Source organism: Ursus americanus, chromosome 1, assembly GCF_024610735.1.
Source record: "Ursus americanus isolate L20-20 chromosome 1, mUrsAme1.1.p, whole genome shotgun sequence".
In the NCBI taxonomy this organism is placed as follows: Eukaryota; Metazoa; Chordata; class Mammalia; order Carnivora; family Ursidae; genus Ursus; species Ursus americanus.
Window position 1 is genome coordinate 47747374 of NC_142127.1, and position 24798 is coordinate 47772171.

The 24798-nt window shown below is 38.2% G+C and overlaps 2 protein-coding genes across 4 annotated transcripts in view; one reads left to right on the top strand and one right to left on the bottom strand.

The window, feature by feature from the left end:
• Window positions 1-2320: 2320 nt before the first annotated feature.
• On the top strand, window positions 2321-18980 carry KLHL41 (kelch like family member 41). Its single transcript, XM_045780230.2, has 6 exons — window positions 2321-3513; window positions 6945-7102; window positions 7226-7333; window positions 11559-11744; window positions 13783-13929; window positions 18351-18980. The coding sequence occupies exons 1-6, from the start codon at window positions 2404-2406 to the stop codon at window positions 18460-18462; spliced, it is 1821 nt and encodes a 606-aa protein (XP_045636186.1). The 5' UTR covers window positions 2321-2403; the 3' UTR covers window positions 18463-18980.
• The window catches only part of FASTKD1 (FASTK mitochondrial RNA regulator 1), a 43351-nt gene continuing 37227 nt past the window's right edge, over window positions 18675-24798 (bottom strand). For 2 of the 3 annotated variants that reach the window (XM_087861241.1, XM_045783782.2), the window contains exon 15: window positions 18675-23901. In XM_087861241.1, coding sequence (XP_087717367.1) covers window positions 23806-23901 — 96 coding nt within the window. In that variant the 3' untranslated portion in view covers window positions 18675-23805. The remainder of the gene's footprint in view (window positions 23902-24798) is intronic. The other variant, XR_015724091.1, reaches the window with a different exon arrangement.

Below are 24798 nucleotides of genomic sequence, written 5' to 3' on the forward strand. Positions count from 1 at the left end.
AAAACCTAAAAATAGTAGTTAACTCTGGAGTATATCAACCCCTATGTAATGTTTTGGGCACTATCTTATAAATAATTTCAATATAGTTTTGGCAAGAATACATTTATTTAGTAAGTAAATAGTTTTAAATAGTTTGTAAATAAATTGCTCATTTATTGCCTTTCTTGTTTGTACTCACTGAAACCTCTTTGAAGTTTTCAAAAATAGGATATTCTCTGATTTCTTGCTTAGCTATGATTTGGCAACTTCTCTGGCATTCATGTTTTTTGCCACTGCTTTGGTATAAAGAAACATTGTGAGGAACCTTTGTTAAACCATTGAAATTAGCCAAAGGAGCCCTCTTTCTCTAGAGGGAGAGGAGTGAGTGTGTAACAGCGTATAAAATAAGACGCAATTGTATGTAAAACTATAAACACATAGCACAACCAAATGCTAACCAAGTGCTAACCTGAGTTCAGTTAAAATCAATGAACAAAAGCAATACATTCGTTTCTTTATTTAAAAAGAAAAGGATTTGTACACTTTTTAAGAGATGGGGTTATAATAAACAACCTACATTAAGGGGAAAAAAACGGGTTGTTTGAAAAATTCACACAGGTCACAAAATGCTGCCAGGAATATGTTTAAATGGTTTTTGAAGCAAAACAGATTTTATAATTGCTGACTAGTAAGGAATCTCAAATGTCATATCATGGTGTTTGCATCTGACTCACTAATCTTTTCAAATGTTAGTTGTTACAAGTAGAGAGAAATGAGTCATTTATTGTTTAAACAAGGGAGCAGCTGTTAGTTTTTTCTAGTGTGTTAAAACCTTTAGTGACATCTATAAATGGAAAAAAGAGTCAATGAGCTCTTCTTTCAGCTGTTGTTTTAGCAGCTGACAGTACCTTTGACTTCACTGTGATGTAAAATAAGAGGGAAAAGCCTTTACTCATAGATAGAGACCTTGAAGTTTAAAAATACACAATTCACTGATCTAGGGGCATTTATTCATTGGACAAATATTTACAGAGCACACGAGGCGCTGGGGCTATAGCATTGAACAAAGCAAACCAAAACAAAAATTCCTGTCTTCAAGGAGCTTATAGTCTTTTGAGGTTTAAGAATACCAAACTTTGAAATTATACAGTATATCTGCAGCCCCACTGAGTTCAGAAAATGCGACAGTATGATTTTGTAATAAAATAGTTCATGAAGAGGTATATACAATGTCATCTGCATATAAACAAAGGATCAGGTTTTTTTCAAATCATGACTTCTGCACTCCATAATTAATAGGGTGTTCTATTACAATCAACAACTTAGATTATGATTTGAGTTACGTATTCTTTTTTTTTCCTTGAACAGGCTTGTTTTTCAAATTATGCAGGTGATGTAGCACTTCTTCCTGATTTTGCTGTGTTCTGTTGATAACACTGTTTTCGTGGAGTTACATCTGTTCTGTATTTTATTTAATTTTTTTATCTTCAATACTTAAATCATGGAATATCTTTAGTAATCATGTGATTTTTTTCTTTACCTACTGTTGACTTTTAACTATTTCTATTTCTTTCTGGACTTGATTCATTTTAACCTTTTGCCTTTATTCTACTTGTTTTATAATTGTTTGCCACATCAGATCCTTTGTAGAGAAAGGCAGGGTATGAATAACTTAAATAATTTTATAATGTAATTCAATACTAATTATAGTTTTTCCACTTATGAAAGAAGGATAATTTAGAATGTCTTAGAAAATTAGCAGTTTCTCTGCATTATTACATCAATAATGATGGGGTATTTTTATTAAAGGTTTTTTTAAAATTATATTAATAGTACATAAATAGAAGTCTTTAAGTTTCCTACTTCTAAAAGAAAATTATAAATATCACTGTTTTAAGTGGAAAATAATTTATATGTCTCAGTAATTGGAAAAGGGATTTTGCTTATGAGTATTCAAATGAACTCACCTCATATTCTTGACCTTTGCATCATTAATTCAGACAGCCAAGGAGTTTGCCACTAGACCATTTTTAGCAGACTGACTCATTTTTATGATTCAGTTTTCTGTCAGTTCAATAAACACGTTCTTTAAACATGCCTTTATTGGCATATGTTCTAATGCTTTATGTATCTTAAAGCTTCCCACTTCATTTAAATCTCTTGTTTCTTAGCTGTTTCCTTAGTGATTAAAAGTTCCAGTTGTTCCCTTCAATCTATAACAGCTGCAGGAACAACTCTTCTTTCCAAACTAGCTCTCCTGAATTCCCGTTGTTAGAGTTGGTCTCTATATTTAGCTGGTGGGATTAAATTGCAAAGGCTTCAAGCTGGGCAAAGCACACTGATCTGCCTTTTTACAGCTAGACCTGTGTGCTGCAAGGAGCTCAGGCCTTCAGTGTCCCCTTCCTTACCCAGGTTACTCACAAAATGGATTCCCAGCGGGAACTCACAGAGGAACTGCGGCTTTACCAATCCACCCTTCTTCAGGATGGTCTAAAAGATCTCCTGGATGAAAAAAAATTCATCGATTGCACCCTAAAAGCAGGTGACAAAAGTCTTCCTTGCCACAGATTGATTTTGTCAGCTTGTAGCCCTTACTTCCGTGAGTATTTTTTATCTGAAATGGATGAGGGGAAGAAAAAGGAGGTCGTATTAGATAATGTGGATCCTGCTGTGCTGGACTTAATCATCAAGTACCTGTACTCTGCCAGTATTGATCTCAACGATGGAAATGTGCAAGATATCTTTGCCCTGGCCAGCCGCTTTCAGATCCCCTCGGTGTTCACTGTCTGTGTTTCTTATCTTCAGAAAAGACTTGCTCCTGGTAACTGTCTAGCCATCTTAAGATTAGGACTTCTTCTTGACTGCCCGAGACTCGCCATCTCTGCCCGTGAATTTGTGTCTGATCGCTTTGTACAGATTTGTAAGGAAGAGGACTTTATGCAACTATCTCCACAGGAACTGATCTCCGTCATTTCAAATGACAGCCTAAATGTAGAAAAGGAAGAAGCAGTATTTGAGGCAGTGATGAAATGGGTGCGAACAGACAAAGAAAACAGGGTTAAAAACCTTAATGAAGTGTTTGACTGTATCCGTTTTCGCCTTATGACAGAAAAATATTTTAAAGATCATGTTGAGAAAGATGATATAATTAAAAGCAACCCAGAACTCCAGAAAAAAATCAAAGTTCTCAAAGATGCCTTCGCAGGCAAACTCCCAGAACCTAGCAAAAATGCAGAGAAGGCTGGGGCTGGTGAGGTGAATGGTGATGTTGGTGATGAAGATTTACTTCCCGGTTACCTGAATGACATTCCCAGGCATGGAATGTTTGTCAAAGACCTCATCCTCCTGGTTAATGACACAGCTGCAGTGGCTTACGATCCCACAGAAAATGAGTGCTACCTCACTGCGCTGGCTGAGCAGATTCCCAGAAATCATTCTAGCGTTGTTACCCAGCAAAATCAGGTGTATGTGGTAGGAGGACTATATGTGGATGAAGAAAATAAAGATCAACCTCTACAGTCCTACTTCTTCCAGGTAAGCAGGGCTATTTTTATAAAAGTAGAGGCATAAAGGACACTGTTATTTACCCTCCTGTTCGCTGATGTGTGAACTATGCAGGCTGCTTGCGTTTTATCCAACTTGATTTCCTATTCCAGTCCCTTGCACTTTCGCTACTTCGAGAGTTGACAGAATATTTAAATCAGTTAATAGCTTGTTAATATTTAATAGAAGGTTTGGTGAAGAATGAGCTTCTAATTAATGTGTAAGTGATGACTCAAGGTTTTCTTTATATTCTCACCCAAAATGTCAAGACTATAGCTGATGGTGACTGTAATCTTTCAAAACCCACTGTTTTAGTAAAACTTAAATTTAATATTGTATTGCTTTTCTGAAAAACAGGTTAATGTATTTCCCTAAATCATAGTACTTTACACATTACAGAAATGATAATTGATCAGATTTTCAGCCTTTTTCCAGGTTTTCTTGAACTGATCTAAGTTCTTAAAGGTAGCACTTTCTCTTTTATGTTTACAGTCTAAAATTTGTTGAAAATGAAGAGAACTTATGTACTTAATTTACACACTTTGGGTTACCTTCTGGGAAAAAGTATCTACACCAGTGTCACTAATTTGAATTCATTAATTATATTTAGAAATGTTTATTTTTGATGATTTTTTTTAAGTAGGCTCCATACCCAGTGTGGAGCCCAACGCTGGGCTTGAACTCATGATTCTGAGATCAAGACCTGAGCTGAGATCAAGACTCGGATGCTTAAAGGACTGAGCCACCCAGGCGCCCCATTAATTTTTATTTGTGACAAGTGACCACATGTATTTGGATCAGACTTGTACTTAGACATTATTGCAAGTTAATCTGTTTTGTGAAACCACAGAAGTGTCCAAGGAAACAAATCCTCCAAACTAATAGATTCTTTGTGGTTTGTTTGAAGGGAGTTTGTTTCATATTATCAACACATTATATTTTATCAGTTTATGAAGAATCAGTTGCTTAACCTTTATCTTTAATAATGCCAATACCCATACTTTATAGCTTACAGCTACAGAAAAGTTTGTTTAGGTCATAGCTACCCATAGCCTGAGGTTTATGGGCACTTGAGTTGGAAAGGCCAAAGATAAGTGTAGAATGTCATATCACAGTCACCGTGTGCTCTCAGAGTATGTGACATGCTGTGCATTCACAAAATACTACCTTTAACCAGCTTTTTCTAATCTTGAAAAATGTAATAATACATGTTAATCATGATTCTTAATTTTCAAAGTTCTGTTGAAGAGTGTTAACTACAAAATATAAAAATAAAATAGGAGCCATAATCATAAGTGTTTGAATGCATGCCAGAAAATTTCCTAAGCCCTAATTTTAAATTCACTGAAATTTCAGAAAAGCCAAATTCAATTCAAAAGGCAATAATTATATCCAGGATGTAAAAATGACATCAAAACACAGATGGACAAAAACAAAAAATAAAAAATATAGATGGACAGGTATCTAGAAATCATAGATCCAAGAAATACTTATAGTCTTATCTTTATTCTCTTCCATCTCGTCACTACTCTTACTTTTATTGGCAAAGCTTCTCATTTCTGTTCCAAGAAACCTGTTTGATGTTCTTTATAGCTACAAAAACAGTTATACAAAGTTGAAAAGATCGACTTCCTGTCATTGCCCATGGCTTGCTCCTCTTAAAAGGCACAAATATTGCAACAAGATGCCAGGATAAAACACCTGACTGCAAGAAGGGTTATTTGTGACTCACAAGAAAATGCATGTATGAGAATATCAGGTTTTATATTGTATTTTTCTGCTTGGTCACATCTGTTGAAAATGTTTTAAGTTAGGAATAATGTGATCTTTGTATGCTATAAATAGATGATGAGAATTTTTTACCTGGGTAAGAGAGGGGATTTTTTTCATAGAATTAATAGATGCATCAATTTTTGAATAGCACTCCATCTTAAAGTAATCTAGGTCCAAACCCTGATCTTCGGGATGAGGAAACTAGAGCCAGAGAGGTTAAATAGCTTGACAGCTCATCTATAAAAGAGCCTGGTAGGCAGTCTCCTGTTACATTGGCTGTAGTAAGTGCCCTAACTGGGGGTCGTGTGGAGATGTGGGCAGTACTGTCCAGCGTGGGCAGTACCCCCTCCAGTCTGGGATTACAATGGCTACTGTTCCCATTTAAAAAAACCACAGTGAATTTATACTGCTTCTATTTGAATATCACTTAAAAGCTCTGTGAGCATTTAGTACAAAGCCTGTCACGGAGCCAAGACTTTATAAATGTCCATTATTTCTACTGGAGTACACACCACTTTCTTGATCAAAGGATTTGTTTTCAAATATGAAAACATTAGGGCTCACAATCTAGGTGTTAAAATTCGTGAATGCAGAGCTAACAATGCAAGTGTGAGGAATAAACTCATCGTGTCTAGTCTTAATTAGTGCTTTGCTTTAACCGGAGTTACTAGGCGAGATACACACAGACTTCTACAGAGATCCCTCCCTTGACCGCAACCTTTAATGTCTGCACCTACTCTTGGTATCCAGTTATTCTGGGGTTTATTCCTTTTTCTTCTGCTACGCAGAAGTAGCACTACAGAGAACCACAGATCTGTAACAGCACTCCCTCATGAAGTAGTGTTCTCATGCCTTGGTGTCCCCAATGCAAATGGAAAAAATCTTATAGTGACCAATAGTAAGTGCTGAAACTGATGCCAGCCATACCAGAATGATCTATGAGAGCATCAGCGCTTAAAGAGCTGTCTTAGGCTTGCAGAAGTGGCAGCAAAAACAAGCAAGTTGCTTCCTAAGATAATTTTTTTTTTAAAGACAGAGACAAGGGTATTTCAAATGACTTCCAACAAAAGATGAGGAGGTTATAGCTGTTAACTCCTGCCTATGTCAGAAGTAATAAAGCAAAACTGAGAGAACCTAAACAAATTTTGAAGAAAAGAAAAAAGATGTTGCCTAACATCCCAGTTGTCTGTGGACTGAGCGACAGGTCCAGCTGTCCTGGGTGTCGGCTTGGGGAGCGTGTTAAATATAGCATTCGGGGGTCACTCACGTACCGTGACCCTCCCTACAGTGACAGTCTTTCTTTCCCCAATGCCCTACAAGTATTACAATGCCTTTTTAGAGCCTGAAGAAGGCAATATGGGAAGAAACTTTGACAAGGAACCTGACAGTTCTAACTGACCTCTAGTGACTCTATTCTCTCCTTCCTTTCTGCAGACTTTGGTATTTTAAATAAGCCAAGGAGATGTCCTCATTTTGCTTGGTAGTCCATAGGTAAAATATGAGACTTCCAGATTGCAGTTTTATTTTACCTGCACATCTTTGACTATCTAAGTGTGTTCTACCCAACACGTAAAATATAGCATGTATCTCAGTACAACTGTAATTTTTTTCTAACAAGTTCCACAATTCTTCATATGTTTTTCTTTCAGCTTGATAACATAGCATCTGAATGGGTTGGACTTCCACCTCTGCCTTCAGCCAGGTGTCTCTTTGGTCTGGGAGAGGTAGATGACAAAATCTATGTGGTTGCAGGCAAAGATCTTCAAACAGAGGCTTCACTGGATTCAGTATTATGCTATGATCCCGTGTAAGTTGACATGACATTCCTGTTTCCTAAGCATTCGGGTATATGAGTGCCTATTACATATTCATAATTTTAGACCCTGGCATTAACAGAAAGCACAGAAATTCTATTATCTTTTCATTGCAGGGCTGCAAAGTGGAATGAAGTTAAAAAACTGCCTATCAAAGTCTATGGCCATAGTGTGATTTCACATAAGGGGATGATATATTGTCTAGGAGGAAAGACAGATGACAAGTAAGTACCCTAAAATCTCCTTATGGTTTATATCCAAATGATTTTTTTTTAAACCTTTGTGTTTGTTTGTTTTTTAAGTAAGTTCTACCCCCAATGTGGGGCTTGAATTCACAACCCGGAGATCAAAAGTTGCATGCTCTACTGACAGCCAGCCAGGCAGCCCTCCAAATGATTTTTTAATGCGAGAGCTCTTTTCTCCCTTCATTTGAACCTACATACTGAAATGGGACTTGGTTCTCACCCGTAATATTTTGGAAGTTAAAGTTTCAAAATAAAATTTTGAAAAGCTATTGGAGGATATTATAAATGATTTCTAAGGGAAACTGAAGGGAAATTTAAATAAAATTTAGAAGTTGCTAACATGGGGTCCCTGGGTAGCTCAGCTGGCTAAGCATCCCACTCTTGATTTCGGCTCAGGTCAAGATATCAGGTTGCAAGATGGAGCCCTGCATTGGGCTCCTCTCAGCACAGACCCTGCTTGAGATTCTCTCCTTCTCCCTCTGCCCCTCCCCCTGTTCTCTTTCTCTAAAATAAATAAAATCTTTTTAAAAAGCTGCTAAAGTAAACCTGTAGATTCCAGCATATTGCTAGGAACTGGCATCATATCTTATCTTATGATATCTCCATCATAAGCATTCTTACAGTGAAAAAGCAGCATTTAGGAGCATAATCAAGTCTTTAATTGGACTACTTTTTAATTATATTTCACTACATTAAAACCAGTGGGCTTTCAGGGCACCTGGATGGCACAGTAGGTTAACGCTCGGACTCTTGGTTTCAGCTCACGTCGTGATCTCGGGGTCCTGAGATCAAGTCCCTAGTGGGGTGCCCTTAGTTGGGCTCCCCAAGTCAGGCTCCCCGTTCAGGGCACAGTCTGCTTGAGAGTCTCTTTCCCTCTCCCTCTGCCCCTCCCGCTGCTGCTCTTGCACTCTCTCTCCCTCTCTAAAATAAATTAATAAATCTTAAACAACAAAAACACTGGGCTTTCTTATTCTCTTGGCCATAACTAAGTAAAAATTAAGTGTACCTCTGTAATGTAATATTTAAAATATAACTGCTAAAGGGATAGTGCATAAAAATATTATAGATTTGTAGTTTACATTCATAAGAGAGAATTCAGATAGGCCAGTTTAAAACCGGAAAGCATGGGGACTGAAAAGAGGGCAGTTATTTCCTAAACAATGTTTCACTGACTTTCTCCTAGACAGAGGGGATTTTCAAAACATTTACCAACTGGTCACAAAGAGGCACTGATCGAACAGAGCTGCTACACCTAGTTCACCCACTAGTGCCCAGTGTCTTGTGAGGAAAACAGGATAAAAATCATATAACTTGATTCCTAGGCACCTTTCAAGGGATAGGTAATTAGGAAAAAGATTTTGCAACCCAAAGGGAGAAGTGAGTTCAGAGTGCTCCAGCAGTCACTTAATTAAACCAGTAGCCCATCTGGTAAAATAAAGATTTTCAGTTTATTTTTTTTTTTTTAAGATTTTATTTATTTATGTGACAGAGAGACAGCCAGCGAGAGAGGGAACACAGCAGGGGGAGTGGGAGAGGAAGAAGCAGGCTCCCAACGGAGGAGCCCGATGTGGGACTCGATCCCGGAACGCCAGGATCACGCCCTGAGCTGAAGGCAGACGCTTTAACGACTGCGCTACCCCGGCGCCCCAAGATTTTCAGTTTAAACAGTGAGAATTAAATTTCCTGCCCCTGAAAACTCTGCCTAATTTGGCTTGTCCTCATTTGCCCAGGTTGCTTAATAAATAAAGATGTCAATCCTGGAAAGGAAACGAGAATTACGAATTACATGAACAAAGCAGGAAAGGAGAGTAAAATATGGAAATGTGCTAGAAATAACGAGCTTTATTTTTTTTATTTCAATCTGAGTAATTTTTTTTGCCTTCGATGGCATTTTATTTTATTTATTTTTTTTAATAGTTTTTTTTGTTATATTAATCACCATACAGTACCTCCCCAGTTTTTGATGCAATGTTCCATGATTCATTGTTTGCGTATAACACCCAGTGCTCCATGCAATACGTGCCCTCCTTACTACCCATCACCGGCCTAGCCCAATCCCCCACTCCCCTCCCCTCTGAGGCCCTCAGTTTGTTTCCCAGAGTCCATAGTCTCTCATGGTTCATTCCCCCTTGTGTATACCCCCCCCTTCATTCTTCCCTTCCTTCTCCTACCAATCTTCCTATTTCTTATGTTCCATAAATGAGTGTAACCATATGATAATTGTCTTTCTCTGCGAACTTTATATTCTGAGTGAATAATTCATGGTCATTACTAAATTAAAATGACAAATAGCACAGGAAATGTGATTTTAAAAAGCAATGGAAACCTAAAAAACAAACAAAAATGAAAAAAAACAACCAAACAGAAACAGACTCATGGATACAGGAAACAAACTGGTGGTTACCAGAGGGGGGAAGGGTTGAGAATGGGTGGATAATATTGTAATAACTTTGTATGGTAACCAAACTTACCATGGGTGATCATTTCATAATGTATAAAAATATCAAATCACTGTGATATATACCTGAAACTAATAGGATATGGTATGTCAGCTATACTTCAATCAAAAAATAAAGTAAAAATAAATCACTAGTTGCTGAAAAAAATAATGGACTTTTATACTGTCTAACCATATTCAAAGATAACATTCTGAAATTTTGATATTTTCCTTAATCCCAGCTATACCCATCAAATGACAATTTAAAGGAAGGCCATATTACAAACTTACTCAGTGCAAAATCTTATTTTGGGTATTTTTCCTGAGTAAATGGAATGGAAAATGTGTATTAAGCAAGTGTTCTGACTTTGGAAATGTAGTGACCCTGCCAAATGATTTAAATTGTTTCCTTCAAGTGGTATTAGTAACTAGGAAATTGATATGTCAGTAAAAGCATTCAGGTCTTGTCAGTAAGAATATATTAATCTTGAGAATATGATTAACCAAGACAACATTGCTTGACGAATGCCAAAGTCAAGAACTTTGAAATGAGTCATTATCTAAAAGTAAGCACTGAATTGCACTAGTTAACACCACTGAATTTGAAGAACATGATTTTGTAATCATGCCCTTGTCAAGGAGTTTTAAAGTAATACTTATAGCCAAATGTTAGAGGAAATGCTTCTACTCCAAATACCTGGTCTTTCATAAGACTAAATAAAAAAGTTGTCCTCACAAAAAATTGGGGGTTTTGTTTGCTTTTTGGCTTTACCAACTGTATCTAGGGGTGCCTGGCTGGTTCAGTTGGTAAAGCATGTGATTCTTGGTCTTGGGGTTTGAGTTCAAGCACCATGTTGGGCATAAAGTTTACTTTTAAAAAAGTAAAAATGGGCACTTGGGTGGCTCAGATGGTTAAGCGTCTGCCTTTGGCTCAGGTCATGATCTCCAGGTCCTGGGATTGAGCCCCGAGTTGGGCTCCCTGTTCAGAAAGAAACTGCCTCTCCCTCTGCCCCTCTGCCCGCTTGTACTCACTCGCTCTGTCTCTCTCAAATGAATAAGTAAAATCTTAAAAAGCAAAAACAAAACAAAAAACCCCACAAATATATCCAGTTATTAATTATTATTTAGCATTTTGAACTCCCATCAGTAAACTATGGATGACTTTAAGGAACTATAAGGAACATACTAAGAATAATTCAGATGAGTACAGGTTTTCGTGGTAGCATTTAGCATATAAAACTGTTCTCATTACTCATCTACTCAGATGACTAGTTGTCTAATCTATAGTCCCAGATTTCTTCAAATGCATTGGTATATTAGTGGTATACTAATCATATGACATAAAGTTAAAATAGGTACTTTCATACCTAGTTATTTTTTTAAAATTAATTGATTCATTCCCAGGAGATTCAAATAATAAGATAAGCTTACCATTTTTGTTACTTGGCACAATAAAGGGTTTATGAATTTTTTTAACTCTATTCCTGTCTTCCATTGAATTTAGCAGCAGGCAAATAGGATTAAAATCTCCTCTGCCTGGGCAATTGCCAAAAGGAAATTTACCCTACCTTCCAGTAGTACAATTAAGTTCCTCACATTTGGAATTGTCCTTCACTTGTGTCATATGTTCAGATTAAGAATACTTTTGAGTTTTTCTAATTCTGTTTTATATATTTCAGATGGGAAGTAAAGCGAAATGATTCTGAAGTAAACCTTCAAAAAAGGAAGGTTCTAAAAGGACCATTTTGTTTTCTTTTCTATTTACAGGAAGTGCACAAACAGGGTGTTTATCTACAACCCCAAAAAAGGAGACTGGAAGGATCTGGCTCCAATGAAAACCCCTCGTTCCATGTTCGGCGTGGCAGTGCACAAAGGCAAAATTGTGATCGCGGGAGGTGTCACTGAAGATGGTCTTTCCGCTTCCGTGGAAGCTTTTGACCTCACAACCAATAAGTGAGTTGCTATATACTTACTACAGCATATGAATCGCTCTACTTTCTAACACTGGATGAAAATTAAGCTTTCTAATTGGGACATGGGGAGAGGAGGGTAGGCAGGCAAGGATTAAGAGAAAGCATCTGGATCTCAGTTTCTTCTGCTGTTCCTGGGTGTGAAATGCCTACCATTCTGATGCATTATTTGTGTTTGCAACTTGGAACACATAACCCTCAAGTTAATGACAGTGTTCAATTTATCCTTGTTACTACTTTGTGAGTTTAGTCATGCAATAGTCATATGCGTGTGGATGATATACATGTCTCCATACGGTTATTTGATTTGAAATATGTAGTTTGTTTAAGGATGGAAAGACCTCCACTTAGCTTGTGGTATTCATAAGGCGTGAATGTTTCAGAAATTTTTTTATGCTCTTTATAATTTTCTTAAAATGTTCAGGGGCGCCTGGGTGGCTCAGTCGTTAAGCGTCTGCCTTCGGCTCAGGGCGTGATCCCAGCGTTACGGATCGAGCCCCACATCAGGCTCCTCCGCTGGGAGCCTGCTTCTTCCTCTCCCACTCCCCCTGCTTGTGTTCCCTCTCTCGCTGGCTGTCTCTATCTCTTTCAAATAAATAAATAAAATCTTTAAAAAAAAATGTTCATATATATGATTTTACTGGCTTAAAGTTAATGTGAAAGGATATTTGACAGATATTCTTTATGTAAAATTAGTCTTTTTCAAATTCTTGAGCTCAGTCATCTGGATAAGTATACAGGTTTTATACTCCTAGTTTAGCAATGAAGAAAAAATTAGAGCACTGTCATTACTTTTTTAAGGAACCATGTAATGCCTGATTACAAAATAGACTTTAGGATCTGAAAATCACCAAGGAATTTTTATGGGAAAGGATTTAAATGATCGTTAAAAATCATCTTTTTTGAAAACTATATAGTATGGGTAAACACTCATAAGACGTTAAAAAGAAGCACACAGAATGGTAAATACCCTATGCTCTTAGTTTTTTTCATACATATGTATAGATGTTTATATTTAAATTTGTATGCTTTTTGAGAAATAACAAAATTATGCTATAATGTTTCTTATTATTATTCTGGAGGCTATGATCATGGGTGGTATTTGTTTTCTTCTATGCCTTTATTTCCAGATGTTCTACAATGTACATATACTATTTTTATAATTAGAAAAAGAGATAATATGTTCAGAGTAAAGGTCCGCTTTTAATGTCCGAGTAAAAATAGAGTTGCCAAAATGATTAACTCATTCTAGACTCTTGATCCTTCCAACTAATTTGTTTGATTTTATCGTTAGTTGTCCTATTTCATATGGCTGTTAACATTAAAAAGTTTCCTTAAATCCTTTATTTAAAAATATGAAGTATAAGTTATTAAAAAGAAAATTACCAACCCTAGCTTCTAAACTAGAATAATATAAGGTTAGTCACATGCCAAAGGATTTAAAATTTCTTGAGAAATGATGGAAATCAGAGTTTCTAACAATTTGTATCAGCATTCAAATGAACTCTAACACAGTAGGACCTAGGAGGCCTAGAACTGCCACAAAACGCCCGCTGTTTTCAGCGCCATCGCTGAACATGCTAACCGATGAAGATGAAATATTCCGGGGCTGATGTATTGAGAGCTTTCAATTTAATCTGGTCACATCTTCCAAATAAAGGAATATTTAGATATTTTTCAGTAACAACCTTCTAATTTTAGATGCCTTGCTACTTGAATTTTAAAATTAAAAAAAAATTTTTTTAAAGATTTTATTTATTTATTTGACAGAGAGAGAGACAGGCAGCGAGAGAAGGAACACAAGCAGGGGGAGTGGGAGAGGAAGAAGCAGGCTCATAGCGGAGGAGCCTGACGTGGGGCTCGATCCCAGAACTCCGGGATCACGCCCTGAGCCGAAGGCAGACGCTTAACGACTGAGCCACCCAGGCGCCCCTTAAAATTAAAATTTTATATAATTACTCAGTAAATACATTTGGCATTTCCTTAGGTTTTACATTGACTCTATTTTCCATAATTCCTAGATGGGAAGTAATGACTGAATTTCCCCAAGAAAGAAGTTCCATCAGTCTGGTTGGCCTGGCTGGATCCCTGTATGCCATCGGTGGTTTTGCCATGATTCAACTGGAGTCTAAAGAGTTTGCACCCACTGAAGTCAATGACATATGGAAGTAAGTTTTTTTGACTCCCCAATCTTTTGGACCAAATATTAAATCAAATAACTGATAACGGATTAAACAAACAGTTTTGCAGTAAAGAGTAGGCCAGACTTTCCCAACATGCTTCTTCTTGGTAGTAGACTAAACACTTTTAGGACCTAACTGGACTTCTGCACGTGCCGCTTACTTGATGATCGAGTATTGCTTCTAATTGTGCCTGGGGAAGAATTTTTCTGGGCCTGTAAATCAGTAAAATAAGTAAAATGAGAGTTGGACCGGTGATCCTTAACCTCCACTCTAGCTCTAAAAGTGTAATGCTCGAGGCATCTGGTAGAGCAAAGGCTATTTCCAAACCTTTCTACCAGAGAGTACTTTATTTCCTAAGAAAACAGAGTTCTGAAGAAACATTTAACTTCTTGAGTTTTCCATGAATTCATTAATTCTATTTTGAATCTAATTTAAGTGGTTTTCCAGTTTTTGAGCATTCAGTTACAAAAGCTTTTTTAAAAAGAAAAAAGTGAAAAGTAGCAATCCATTTACCTCTCAGGTAAGTGCTGGGCAGATGTCCCAAGTATGACATTTGCGGTCTTTACTCATTTGAGTATTTTAAAGTTAGGCTTAAAACAAATGTAGTATTTATGCAGCGTGTGGGGGATGGTGAATTTTACCATTGTTTCTAATGCTGTGAATATCCTCTGGAGACCAGGGTCCATACAGGAAGTTTTGGGAGCAGAAGTGTAGGTTGTGTTATGCACGGAGAGTCACATAGTTGGGCAGGGTATACAGTATGCAGATGTCTGGTTACCATTAGGGTACCGCATGTGTCTGCCAAATGGTGCCTGCTGCCTTCAGCCCAGGAACTGTGCTTGCTGAGAAAAATTTATAGGAGGTAGAGCTCAGTTGCCTGAGGTGAGCATTAGTGAGTTCATACTGTACACTCATCCAGAAATTGCCAAACTCATGCTTTCCCTCTCAGCTTAAAGGCCAGCCCCCACTCTCAATGATGGATGCCCTTACCTGATCTGTCACCAGATTGTCCAGAACCTTGGACATACTCAAAGTATGGTTTATGACCAGCAGTGGTGGCATCTCCTGAGAGCTTCAATGCAGAATCCCAGGCCCCACACCAAACTTAACTCAATCAGATACCCAGGTGATTTGCATAGACATTTTAATTTGTAGGTACAGCTTTAAAAGAGTGATCAGTGAGGACATACCACCAAGGCTGAGAGTGGAAAGTGGATATTATTGGTTCTAGACCTGACCCAGCACATGCCTTATTCCCTGGTGAACGGGGAGGTTGAAAGGCCCGTGGCTTAACCAAGCAATTATTTTATGCATCAAACATCATTTCCTTGTATTGTTGTAACTAGCTGTGTAGAGGACAAGAAAAAAAGTGGCTATAGAGGGAAGCTCACTATTATTCATCTCCCCCCAAAAAAAGGAGGAGGAAGAAAAAGAAAGTGGAAATTTCCAGGGAAGAAAGAGGCTAGACTTAGGAAGAAGTTGAGATGGAAAAAGGCTGGAAGCAGTAGGAAAAAAAGAATGAAATAGTGGAGGGCTGAGGTGGTCAGGGTTTTTGGAAAACAGGGATGAATACCCGCAGTGAATAGACAGTGATACTTTTTTTTTTTTTTAATTTATTTGACACAGAGAGAGACAGCCAGCGAGAGAGGGAACACAAGCAGGGGGCGTGGGAGAGGAAGAAGCAGGCTCATAGTGGAGGAGCCTGATGTGGGGCTCGATCCCAGAACGCCGGGATCACGCCCTGAGCCGAAGGCAGAGGCTTAACCGCTGTGCCACCCAGGCGCCCCTAGACAGTGATTCTTAACCCTGGCTGCACGTTAAAATCGCGTGGGATTTTAAATATACCAGCGCCTAGACCTCAATGCAGGCCAATTAAATCAGGATTTCTGCAGTTAGGTCCTAAACCTTCTCAGGTGATTCTGATCTAATGAGAAACACCGGCGTTAGGGCATGGTGCCACCGATCAGCTGAATCCCACAGGAGCCGCTGTGCTTCCTAACGGTGACCAAAATTCAACTTGCTTCAGCAGGAGGGCGTTGTTGGCAGCAAAGGAGAGCATCTCCGCTAAACGTAGCCCTTACCTTGCTGAGGGGAGCCTCAATAGAGGGGTCCTCTCCGATGATGGTGTATTTTGCAGTGAGGGCAGTGGCTCCCAACGTTCACCTAGGGAGCTTCAAAAAGTACTGACACTTCTTGTCCTACTTCTACTGACTATGGTTTAATTAGTCTAGGGTACGGTCTGGGCTTTGAAACTTTGAAAAGACCCCTGGATGATTCTAATGTGCAGACATGTCTAGGAACCACCAGATCGGGGCAAGAATACATTCATCACTGTCTGCCCGGCTGTAAAATTTTAAATTTAGGTACTGGTGTTTTCCACTTGGATGGAGCAATAATTCTCAAATCTTGCTGCATATTAGAATCACTTCAGGAACTTTAAAAATGCTCATGCCCAGGCCATACTCCATACCAGTTAAGTCAATCTCTGGGGGTGAGAGCCAGGCATCAATATTTGTAATGTCTCTAGGTGGTTCCAAATGTGCAAGTCAAGTTTGAGAATCAGTGATCTGCTGTGGTTCCCAAGGCAGCATCAGCACCACCTGGGTACTTGTTAAGATAATTCTCAGGCCTGAGATGATTCTCAGGCCTTACCTCAGATCTACAGAAACTCTGGGGATGGGGCCCAGCAATGTGGTCTAGCAGGCCCTCCAGGTGACTCAGATGTGCGCTAACGTTGACAGCAACTGACCTGCAAAAAGGTGGCTGCCCACTTGTCCCCAACTTCCTAGTGAATCTACTTACACATGCAGAGATGAAATCAGAGACGGAAACTATCGGTATACCACATTCTAACCTATAGACCCTCTTAGTGTGATGTGTAAAAAAGATTTTTTCCATTCTTATATTTTTTATTGAAATCTTTCCATTATGTAGGATTGACCAAGATGAAAGTAAAAATATAACTGCCAGGAAGCAAATGTTTTTTTAATTATTTTTTAAATTATTTACATATAATGTATTATTTGTTTCAGGGGTACGGGTCTGTGATTCATCAGTCTTACACAATACACAGTGCTCACCACAACACAGACCCTCCCCAGTGTCCATCACCCAGCCAACCCTTCCCCCCACCCACCTCCCCTCCCCTCCAGCAACCGGGAAGCAAATGCTTTTAAGACTCATGTAACCTCCTATTGCTTAAATGTGGTCACTTTTTCATTAGGTCATTTAAAACCATTCCTTATCTTTTAGTGTGTGGCCCCAGATTTTGTAGAGATAATTAAGGTTCTTCCCTTTATTAGTGGTAAAATATTTTTGTCTACTTTTCTCAACATAAAAGTCACTTGGTGCATAGTGCAAATATTAAGATTAAATTTGGACCACTGATGAAATTAAGTCAGAGAGCACATATCTTACGTAGGTATCAGCTAATTTTAAAAACTATAACTTTAAATCTTATTCATCATCATAGAATGATTTGGGGGTATTTCCTATGTGTCAACTATTGATAGCTTCTGGAGGAGGGGAGGATACCAAGGTGAATAAGATATGTTACTTGCCCTCAAGTACCCTTGAGCTTGTTGAGAACATAAATATAAGGGAAAAAATTAAGAGAATGCTAACTGCTATAATAAATATTATACAAAGGACAATGTGAGAAGTGAAGGGAAAGCTACAAACTCTGCTTGAGGAAGGCGAGGAAGGCTTCAGAGAGAAGGCAGCATTTAGGATTCCTCATGCGGAGAAGGCATTCCAGGCACCAGGCAGAGTAGAGGCACACATATTTCAAAGCAATTCTAAGTTGTCTGAATCTTTGTAACAGTGACTATTTCCCCAAGGGAACAACCTAATGTTAGTTCTTACCGAACATCAAGTGCAAAATCTAAGAGTAGTACTCACACAGGACATGAACGGGGGAGGGGAATGGATTCTTCTGGAGTGATCACTAGTGTCAGGTGCTATGTTGGGCACAAGTGTATTGGAACAATTGAAATTATAATCCAGGTGACTAGCCATCCCTGTTCCTCCCAGTTCTTACTCTTAAGGTAGAGTCTGCTGACCTTGACTCATAGAGATCAGCCATCATTATCGGTCCATAGGTGAAGAGTTGATTGCTTAACTGTCGATTACTCTTCATCTCTGAACAGTCTTTGATTCCCAGAGAAGGCTTAACTGCCTAACCAACCAGATTAAATACCATGGCAGTAGTTCAGACATATGCTCATTCAGAGACAGCATCTTTGGGGAGGAATTCAAATGTTACTCTACCAGTCAGGCGCATCCTCTTCTGGACAAGAGCCAAGAGGGTTTTCTTGAAAACCCGTATTTGTATATTTAATACAAGGAAACCTACAGAACTATCTATTCGTAAACTGCTAATTGATTACTTTTTTTTTCTCCATCAGGTATGAAGATGATAAAAAGGAATGGGCTGGGATGTTGAAGGAAATACGTTATGCTTCAGGAGCTAGTTGCCTAGCAACACGTTTAAACCTCTTCAAACTGTCTAAACTATAAACAGGGAGATGAAAAAACACGATAGAATGGATGTGTTTTGTTTGGAAATAGGGCTTTAATTTATTGTTTTTCAAAAGCCTATGCAGAGATTCATGTAGAAATTATTAACTAAATTACTGTCCATGAGGTTAGCAGTGGGCATCAAAACCTCAAAGTCATTGAATCTTCAGTGTAATGATCATTGTAAGAAATTAAATATTAAGTTGAATGGATTGTTTCTTTTGTTAATCTGTCTCAGTCAATTGTAAAGGAGGTTTCTAAATTTGAGTTATTTACTAATTCTTTCGTTTGCATTGTTACGGTAACTTTACACTCATTTTCTATTATAAATTAAATTGGAATGGAATATGTACATTTACATTTTTTTAATGTTTAAAATATCAAATATCACTTTCCCTTGTGCTTCAAGATATGACAAGAATCCTATGCATTATGTTAAAGATTACATGCCATGAGAAAACTTTGGAAATGCTTTTTAAGAAGTATAATAAATGGGTCTCATTTGAAGGGGAAAAATCTCTAAGTAGTCAAATTCAAGTGGTCTTTCTTTTTTCTCCATTCCTTTTGTGATACTAGTACATTGTTTGTGATTTAAATCAAATTTAATTTTTTTTTAAATTTAAAACCAGTAAACCACAATCTTCAAGCTCCTAACTACTGTATCTGTGGTAGAGGGTAAAGGATCGTCCTTAGGAAATGGATTCTTTAAATTGCCGGGCATTCGTTGGGTGTACCGGAGGAGGGTGTGTATTTGTTGGTTTAAGTTTTATATATATTTTCCATGAAAGAGCTACTATTCTCAAATTTCTGATAGAAACAAAGGTGACTGTATCATTGCATTTTCTGGGATGTGAAACACCATATTCAAGATGTTGTTCTCAGTGTACACACTAAGTTTGCACCTTGGTCTGTCCACAATCATCATATTCAACTCTCTGCAAGTCATCAACTAACCATCACAAATGGGTTTCACATGCTTTCGTAGATACGTTTGACTTCTATCCTTACACATCTTATTTTCTGAGAAACCTGACTTGGAACTAATTTGGAGTGTTCCATTATCACTTGTCAAGCAATTTCATAAAGAATAGATGAGTGTTCATATCGGTTTATTGTCTCTACCATAAATACGGAAACATCCGACAAAAATCAGGTTTACTTTGATCTCTGAAGTAGAATCCTAGGTGCTTCTCTGTGTCGACAAATACTGCTCTAGACTACACCACGACTGTACAATCAACAAATCCCGAGGGGGTAAACGCCACAAGTTGTTCAGCAGATAAACTGTTTGGAAGAGAAAGGGATGGTGGGAGATGCTTATAAATTAAGACACACTTTTTAAAAGAGGGGGAGGCGCAGAGATGCAATCCTGAGTGATAAAACTGTAAGAGGAAGTGCTTGCTATAAAAGCAAGATCGTGGTTTCTTTTGGGGAGAGAGTGCTTATCTATATAGACATGAGATTAAATTGTAAAAATGATACTTTGGGATGATGAAAATGTTCTGGAATTAAATAGTGGCAATGGTTGTACAAACTTGTGAATATTTTAGAAACCACTGCATTGTATATTTTAAAAGGGTGGATTTTATGGTATGGTTTTTTTTTAATGTTTTTTTTTTATTATATTATGTTAGTCATCATAACAGTACATCCCTGGTTTCTGATGTAAAGTTCGATGATTCATTAGTTGCGTATAACACCCAGTGCACCATGCAATACGTGCCCTCCTTAATACCCATCACCAGCCTATCCCATTCCCCCATCCCCCTCCCCTCTGAGGCCCTCAGTTTGTTTCTCAGAGTCCATAGTCTCTCATGCTTCACTTCCCCTTCTGATTACCCCCTTTCTTTATCCCTTTCTTCCCCTACCAATCTTCCTAGTTCTTATGTTCCATAGATGAGAGAAATCATATGATAATTGTCTTTCTCTGCTTGACTTATTTCACTTAGCATTATCTCCTCCAGTGCCGTCCATGTTGCAACAAATGTTGAGAACTCGTTCTTTCTGGTAGCTGAGTAATATTCCATTGTATATATGGACCACAACTTCTTAATCCAGTCATCTGTTGCAGGGCATCTCGGTTCCTTCCACGATTTAGCTAGGGTATGTTAATTATATTTCAATGAAAAAAAGAATGCTTTAAAAAAATGCTTTTGCTTAACAACTCCAGTTATGTAAACGGAAAAACCATCAAACAAAAATATAAGAGTATATATATAAAGAAGACCATTTGAATCAGGCAGCCTAGAGGAAGGACAGTAAGAGATGTGGTACAAGAGATGTCAGAGTGTGTGTAACAGTAAGTGAAAAGTACATCAGGGTCATTAATCAAGATTTCCACATATTCAAAGTATACAACAATTGGGTTTTCATTTATATCCAAAGGAAACAATTTAGAATCCTCATTGGTCTAACCATTTTATTCTAAAAGTTGCTGAGTAAAATATTTTAACCTATTCAGGGTTTATTTCTCATAACCATTTGCTTGGGAAATAGAACACCTTTATGAATACAGAAGACAAACACTTAGAAGTTGGCATTTCAGCTAATACAAATGAACATCAGGAGGAAATCCAAAATGAGGGAGACTGGCTTACAAAGAGACGCCCTTCATTTGCTTACTGTTTTCATCCTGTTTTTCACAAAAGATTCTCTGAAGTTTACATGTTGTAAAATGATTGTGTATGGACTTCACATCATGCAAGGTAATGATATTTTATTATCTTTTTTAAAATTTTTATTTATTTGAGAGAGAGCACGCACGCACGAGTGCAAGCAGGGGGACAGCAGGCAGAGGGAGAAGCAGGCTCCCCGCTGAGCAGGGAGCCCGATGCAGGACTCTGGGATCCCAGGACTCTGGGATCATGACCTGAGCCGAAGGCAGACACTTAATCAACTAAGCCACCCAGGCGTCCCGCAAAGTAACGATATTTTAAACAAGTACTTCAACTAAACCTAAATCAATATCAACAGACCCAAATCTATGCAGGACACATGTTTTATAGCTATGCTTCAGACTCAAGGCACTCTGGCTACCAACTTATTTTTGGACAGAATGAACTTATAGGGTCATGAAGTCAGAAGGCAGCAAGTTTCAGCTGCTAATTACCTGCACTCCCACCAGTGGCCTGAGGATAGCTACAACATGGCTTTCTGCCCAGCACAAATATATCACTCTTGGAAGAAGAGCTAGGGATTATATCACATAGTAGGCCCTTAGCAACTATTTTATTGAATAAATGTGTTGTAAGACAAGAAAAATCATTATCCATCATGGGTAGGATGAGACCAGGTCAAGATTGGTCAATTTCCCATTCTATCTCTTTACTTCCGTTTATTTAAAAAAAACAAAACAAAACCCTGTCTCCTCCCACTTTCTATTAAACCGATCAGGCTTTCACACACACCCCTTCCCCAAAACTTCTCTTTTCAAGGTAACCAATGATTTTCATGTTGCTAAATTTAATGGACATTTCCCAGTCCTCATTTTACCCAAGCCATCAGCAGCATCTGATTCAACTGCTCACTTCCTCCTCCTTGAGATGCTTTCTCGACTTGGCTTCTAGGAAGTATCACTACCTATGACTTTCCCTCCTACCTCACTGGCCACCACTGCCCAGCCTCCTTTGCTTATTCCTCCTCTTCTAGACCTCATGTTGGGGCACCTGGAGCTGAGTCCTCAGACTTCTCCTCCATTAATGCTCTCCTCTAAAATCACATTTCAGTGATTTCATCTACTTTCATCACATTAAATACTTTTGACAACTTCCAACTTTCTATCTGGCACCTAGACCTCTGCCTTCACCTCCAAACTCATTAAAATGCCTATTTGATATCTCCATTAGGATGTTTAAAAGGCATCCCAGGGACACCCGGGTGGCTAAGTCAAGTTAAGCGTTTTCCTTCAGCTCAGGTTATAATCCCAGGGTCCTGGGAGCAAGACCCGAATGGGGCTCCTTGCTCGGCAAGGCGCCTGCTTCTTCCTCTGCCTGCCGCTCCCCCTGCTTGTGCATGTGCTCGCTCTCTCTCTCTCTCTGACAAATAAATAAAATCTTTAAAAAAATAAAAAATAAGTAAAAGGTATCACAAACTCAGTATGTCTAAAACCAAACTCATGATCCTCCCACCCACTGCGGCCTCTACTTCTTCCTCCCGTAGACTTTCCCGTCTTAGTCAATAGCAGTAACATCCTTTTAGTCGCTCAGGACAAAAACTTAGACGTATCCTTGACTCCTTTCCCTCATACTTCATATCCAATCAGTGAGCAAATTTTGGTTCCTCTGCCTTCAAAATACATCAAAAAATCTGACCACTTCTCATTACTTCCATAGCTACTACTCTAAGCCAACCATTTATTTTTAAGGAATTTTAAGTAGGCTCCATGCCCAATGTGGCGCTTGAACTCATGACCCTGAGATCAACAGTCGTATGTTCTACCGACTGAGCCAGCCAGGTGCCCCACGAACCATCTATTTTTTGTCTGGATTATTGCAATGACTTTCTAATAGGTTTCCCTGCTTATACACTTGCCTTACTGCAGTCTTTGCTCATCTCAACAGAGTAGCCCAAGTGATTCAGTTAAAATATGACTTCCTATCATTCCTTTATAGAAACTCTCCAATGGCTGCTTATCTCACTTACCGTAGCCATGAGGTCACGGGATATATATTTGACTCTTTTCTATTTTACTTTTTCTCTTATTATACCTCTACCCTCAACCTCCCATTTGTTCTGTTCCAGCCACAGAGGATTCCTTGTTATCCTCAGATATGCCAGGCATAGTCCTACCTCGGGATCTTTGTACCTACTGGTCCCTCTGCCTAGAATACTCTACTGCCAGTTAACTCATCTCCTTAAGCCCTTATTCAAATACCACCTTAGTGAGTCCTTCTCAGATCACCCTATTTAAAATTATACCTACCCAAAATATTCCTATCCCCTCTCCCCCCAATTTTTCTCCATATCACTCGATATCATCTATGGCATAATGTATTTTATTCATTTATTTTGTTTGACTCTACCCATGGCAGATATGCTACATTCACGGCTGTATCCCCACATCTAAAACACTTCCTGGCACTTCATAGACACTCAAGGACTGAATTATAAACTATTTTCATTTCTTAAAAGCTACAAGTCCTTTACATTAAGAATTTTATACAATTTCCCAACCAGATAGTAAAGAAATATTGGAGAAAGTAAAATGTCTGTTTTAATAGGTATTCAACTGACCTTGAAATCAGTCAATTCTGTACTATTATTTTTTCATTGACTCAGACCACTTAATTAAAATAAGTTCAGTTGTGACACGCCATTGTCACTATTTTTAAATAAAAGCTACAATCATGATTTGCCTTCTCCAAATATACGTTCTCTCAGGTAGTCCATCCGAGCTTCCTTTGTTGACAATGCCATAGAGTTCCACTCAAAATGCGGGATCTGTAAAATAAGTCAGGTAGTTTGAATGAAAGTTTTAAAGCAACAACAAAAAGACATCAGGGAAGACTTGTAAGCACCACTGAGCTGAGCTGTAGGAACCTGTGAAATTAGTTTACATAAGCATAAACCATTTTTAGAAGCCAAGCTGGTCCTTCTTCCTGATCAAGCCCAGAGACCTACTTCTTCCTCACAGCTCCTTTTATCCTCCTGTTCCTACAATACCAACAGTAGACATTTTTTCCTATGTACCTTTCCAACATACAGACACTAGTCTTTTTCTCTTGTATCTCTACCCATCTCCACACTGCTCCCTCGTAAGATAATTTTAAAAAACCAATAGATCTTCTACAGACAATAAAATGATTTTTATTTACTATTCAAGAAAAAATGGAAGATGTTCTGTTTCAGAGATATTTTAATATAGCTTTTTCTAATATTAAAAAAGGTAATTCTAGAACTTTCACATTAAAAGGGAACCCATACTGGATGGACCTAGAGGGTATAATGCAAAGTTAAGCAAGCCAGACAGAGAAAGACAAATACCATATGACTTCATTCATATGTGGTTAAGAAACAAAACAAATGAACAAAGAAAAAGAGAGACCAAAAAAACAGACTCTTAAATACAGAGAACAGACCTGTGGTTGTCGGTTGGGGTGGGGGGTGGGGTGTCACAGGAATGGGTGAAATAGATAAAGGGGATTATGAGGTACAAAGTTCCACTTGCAAAATAAATAAGTCACAGAGATGGAAAGTGGAGCATAGGGAATATAGTCCATAAGATGGAAAAAATGTTTGGTGACAGATGATCATTATACTCAATCATGGTGAACACTGAGTAATGTAGAGATTGTTGAACCATCATGTTGTATACCTGAAACGCATATAACACTGTAT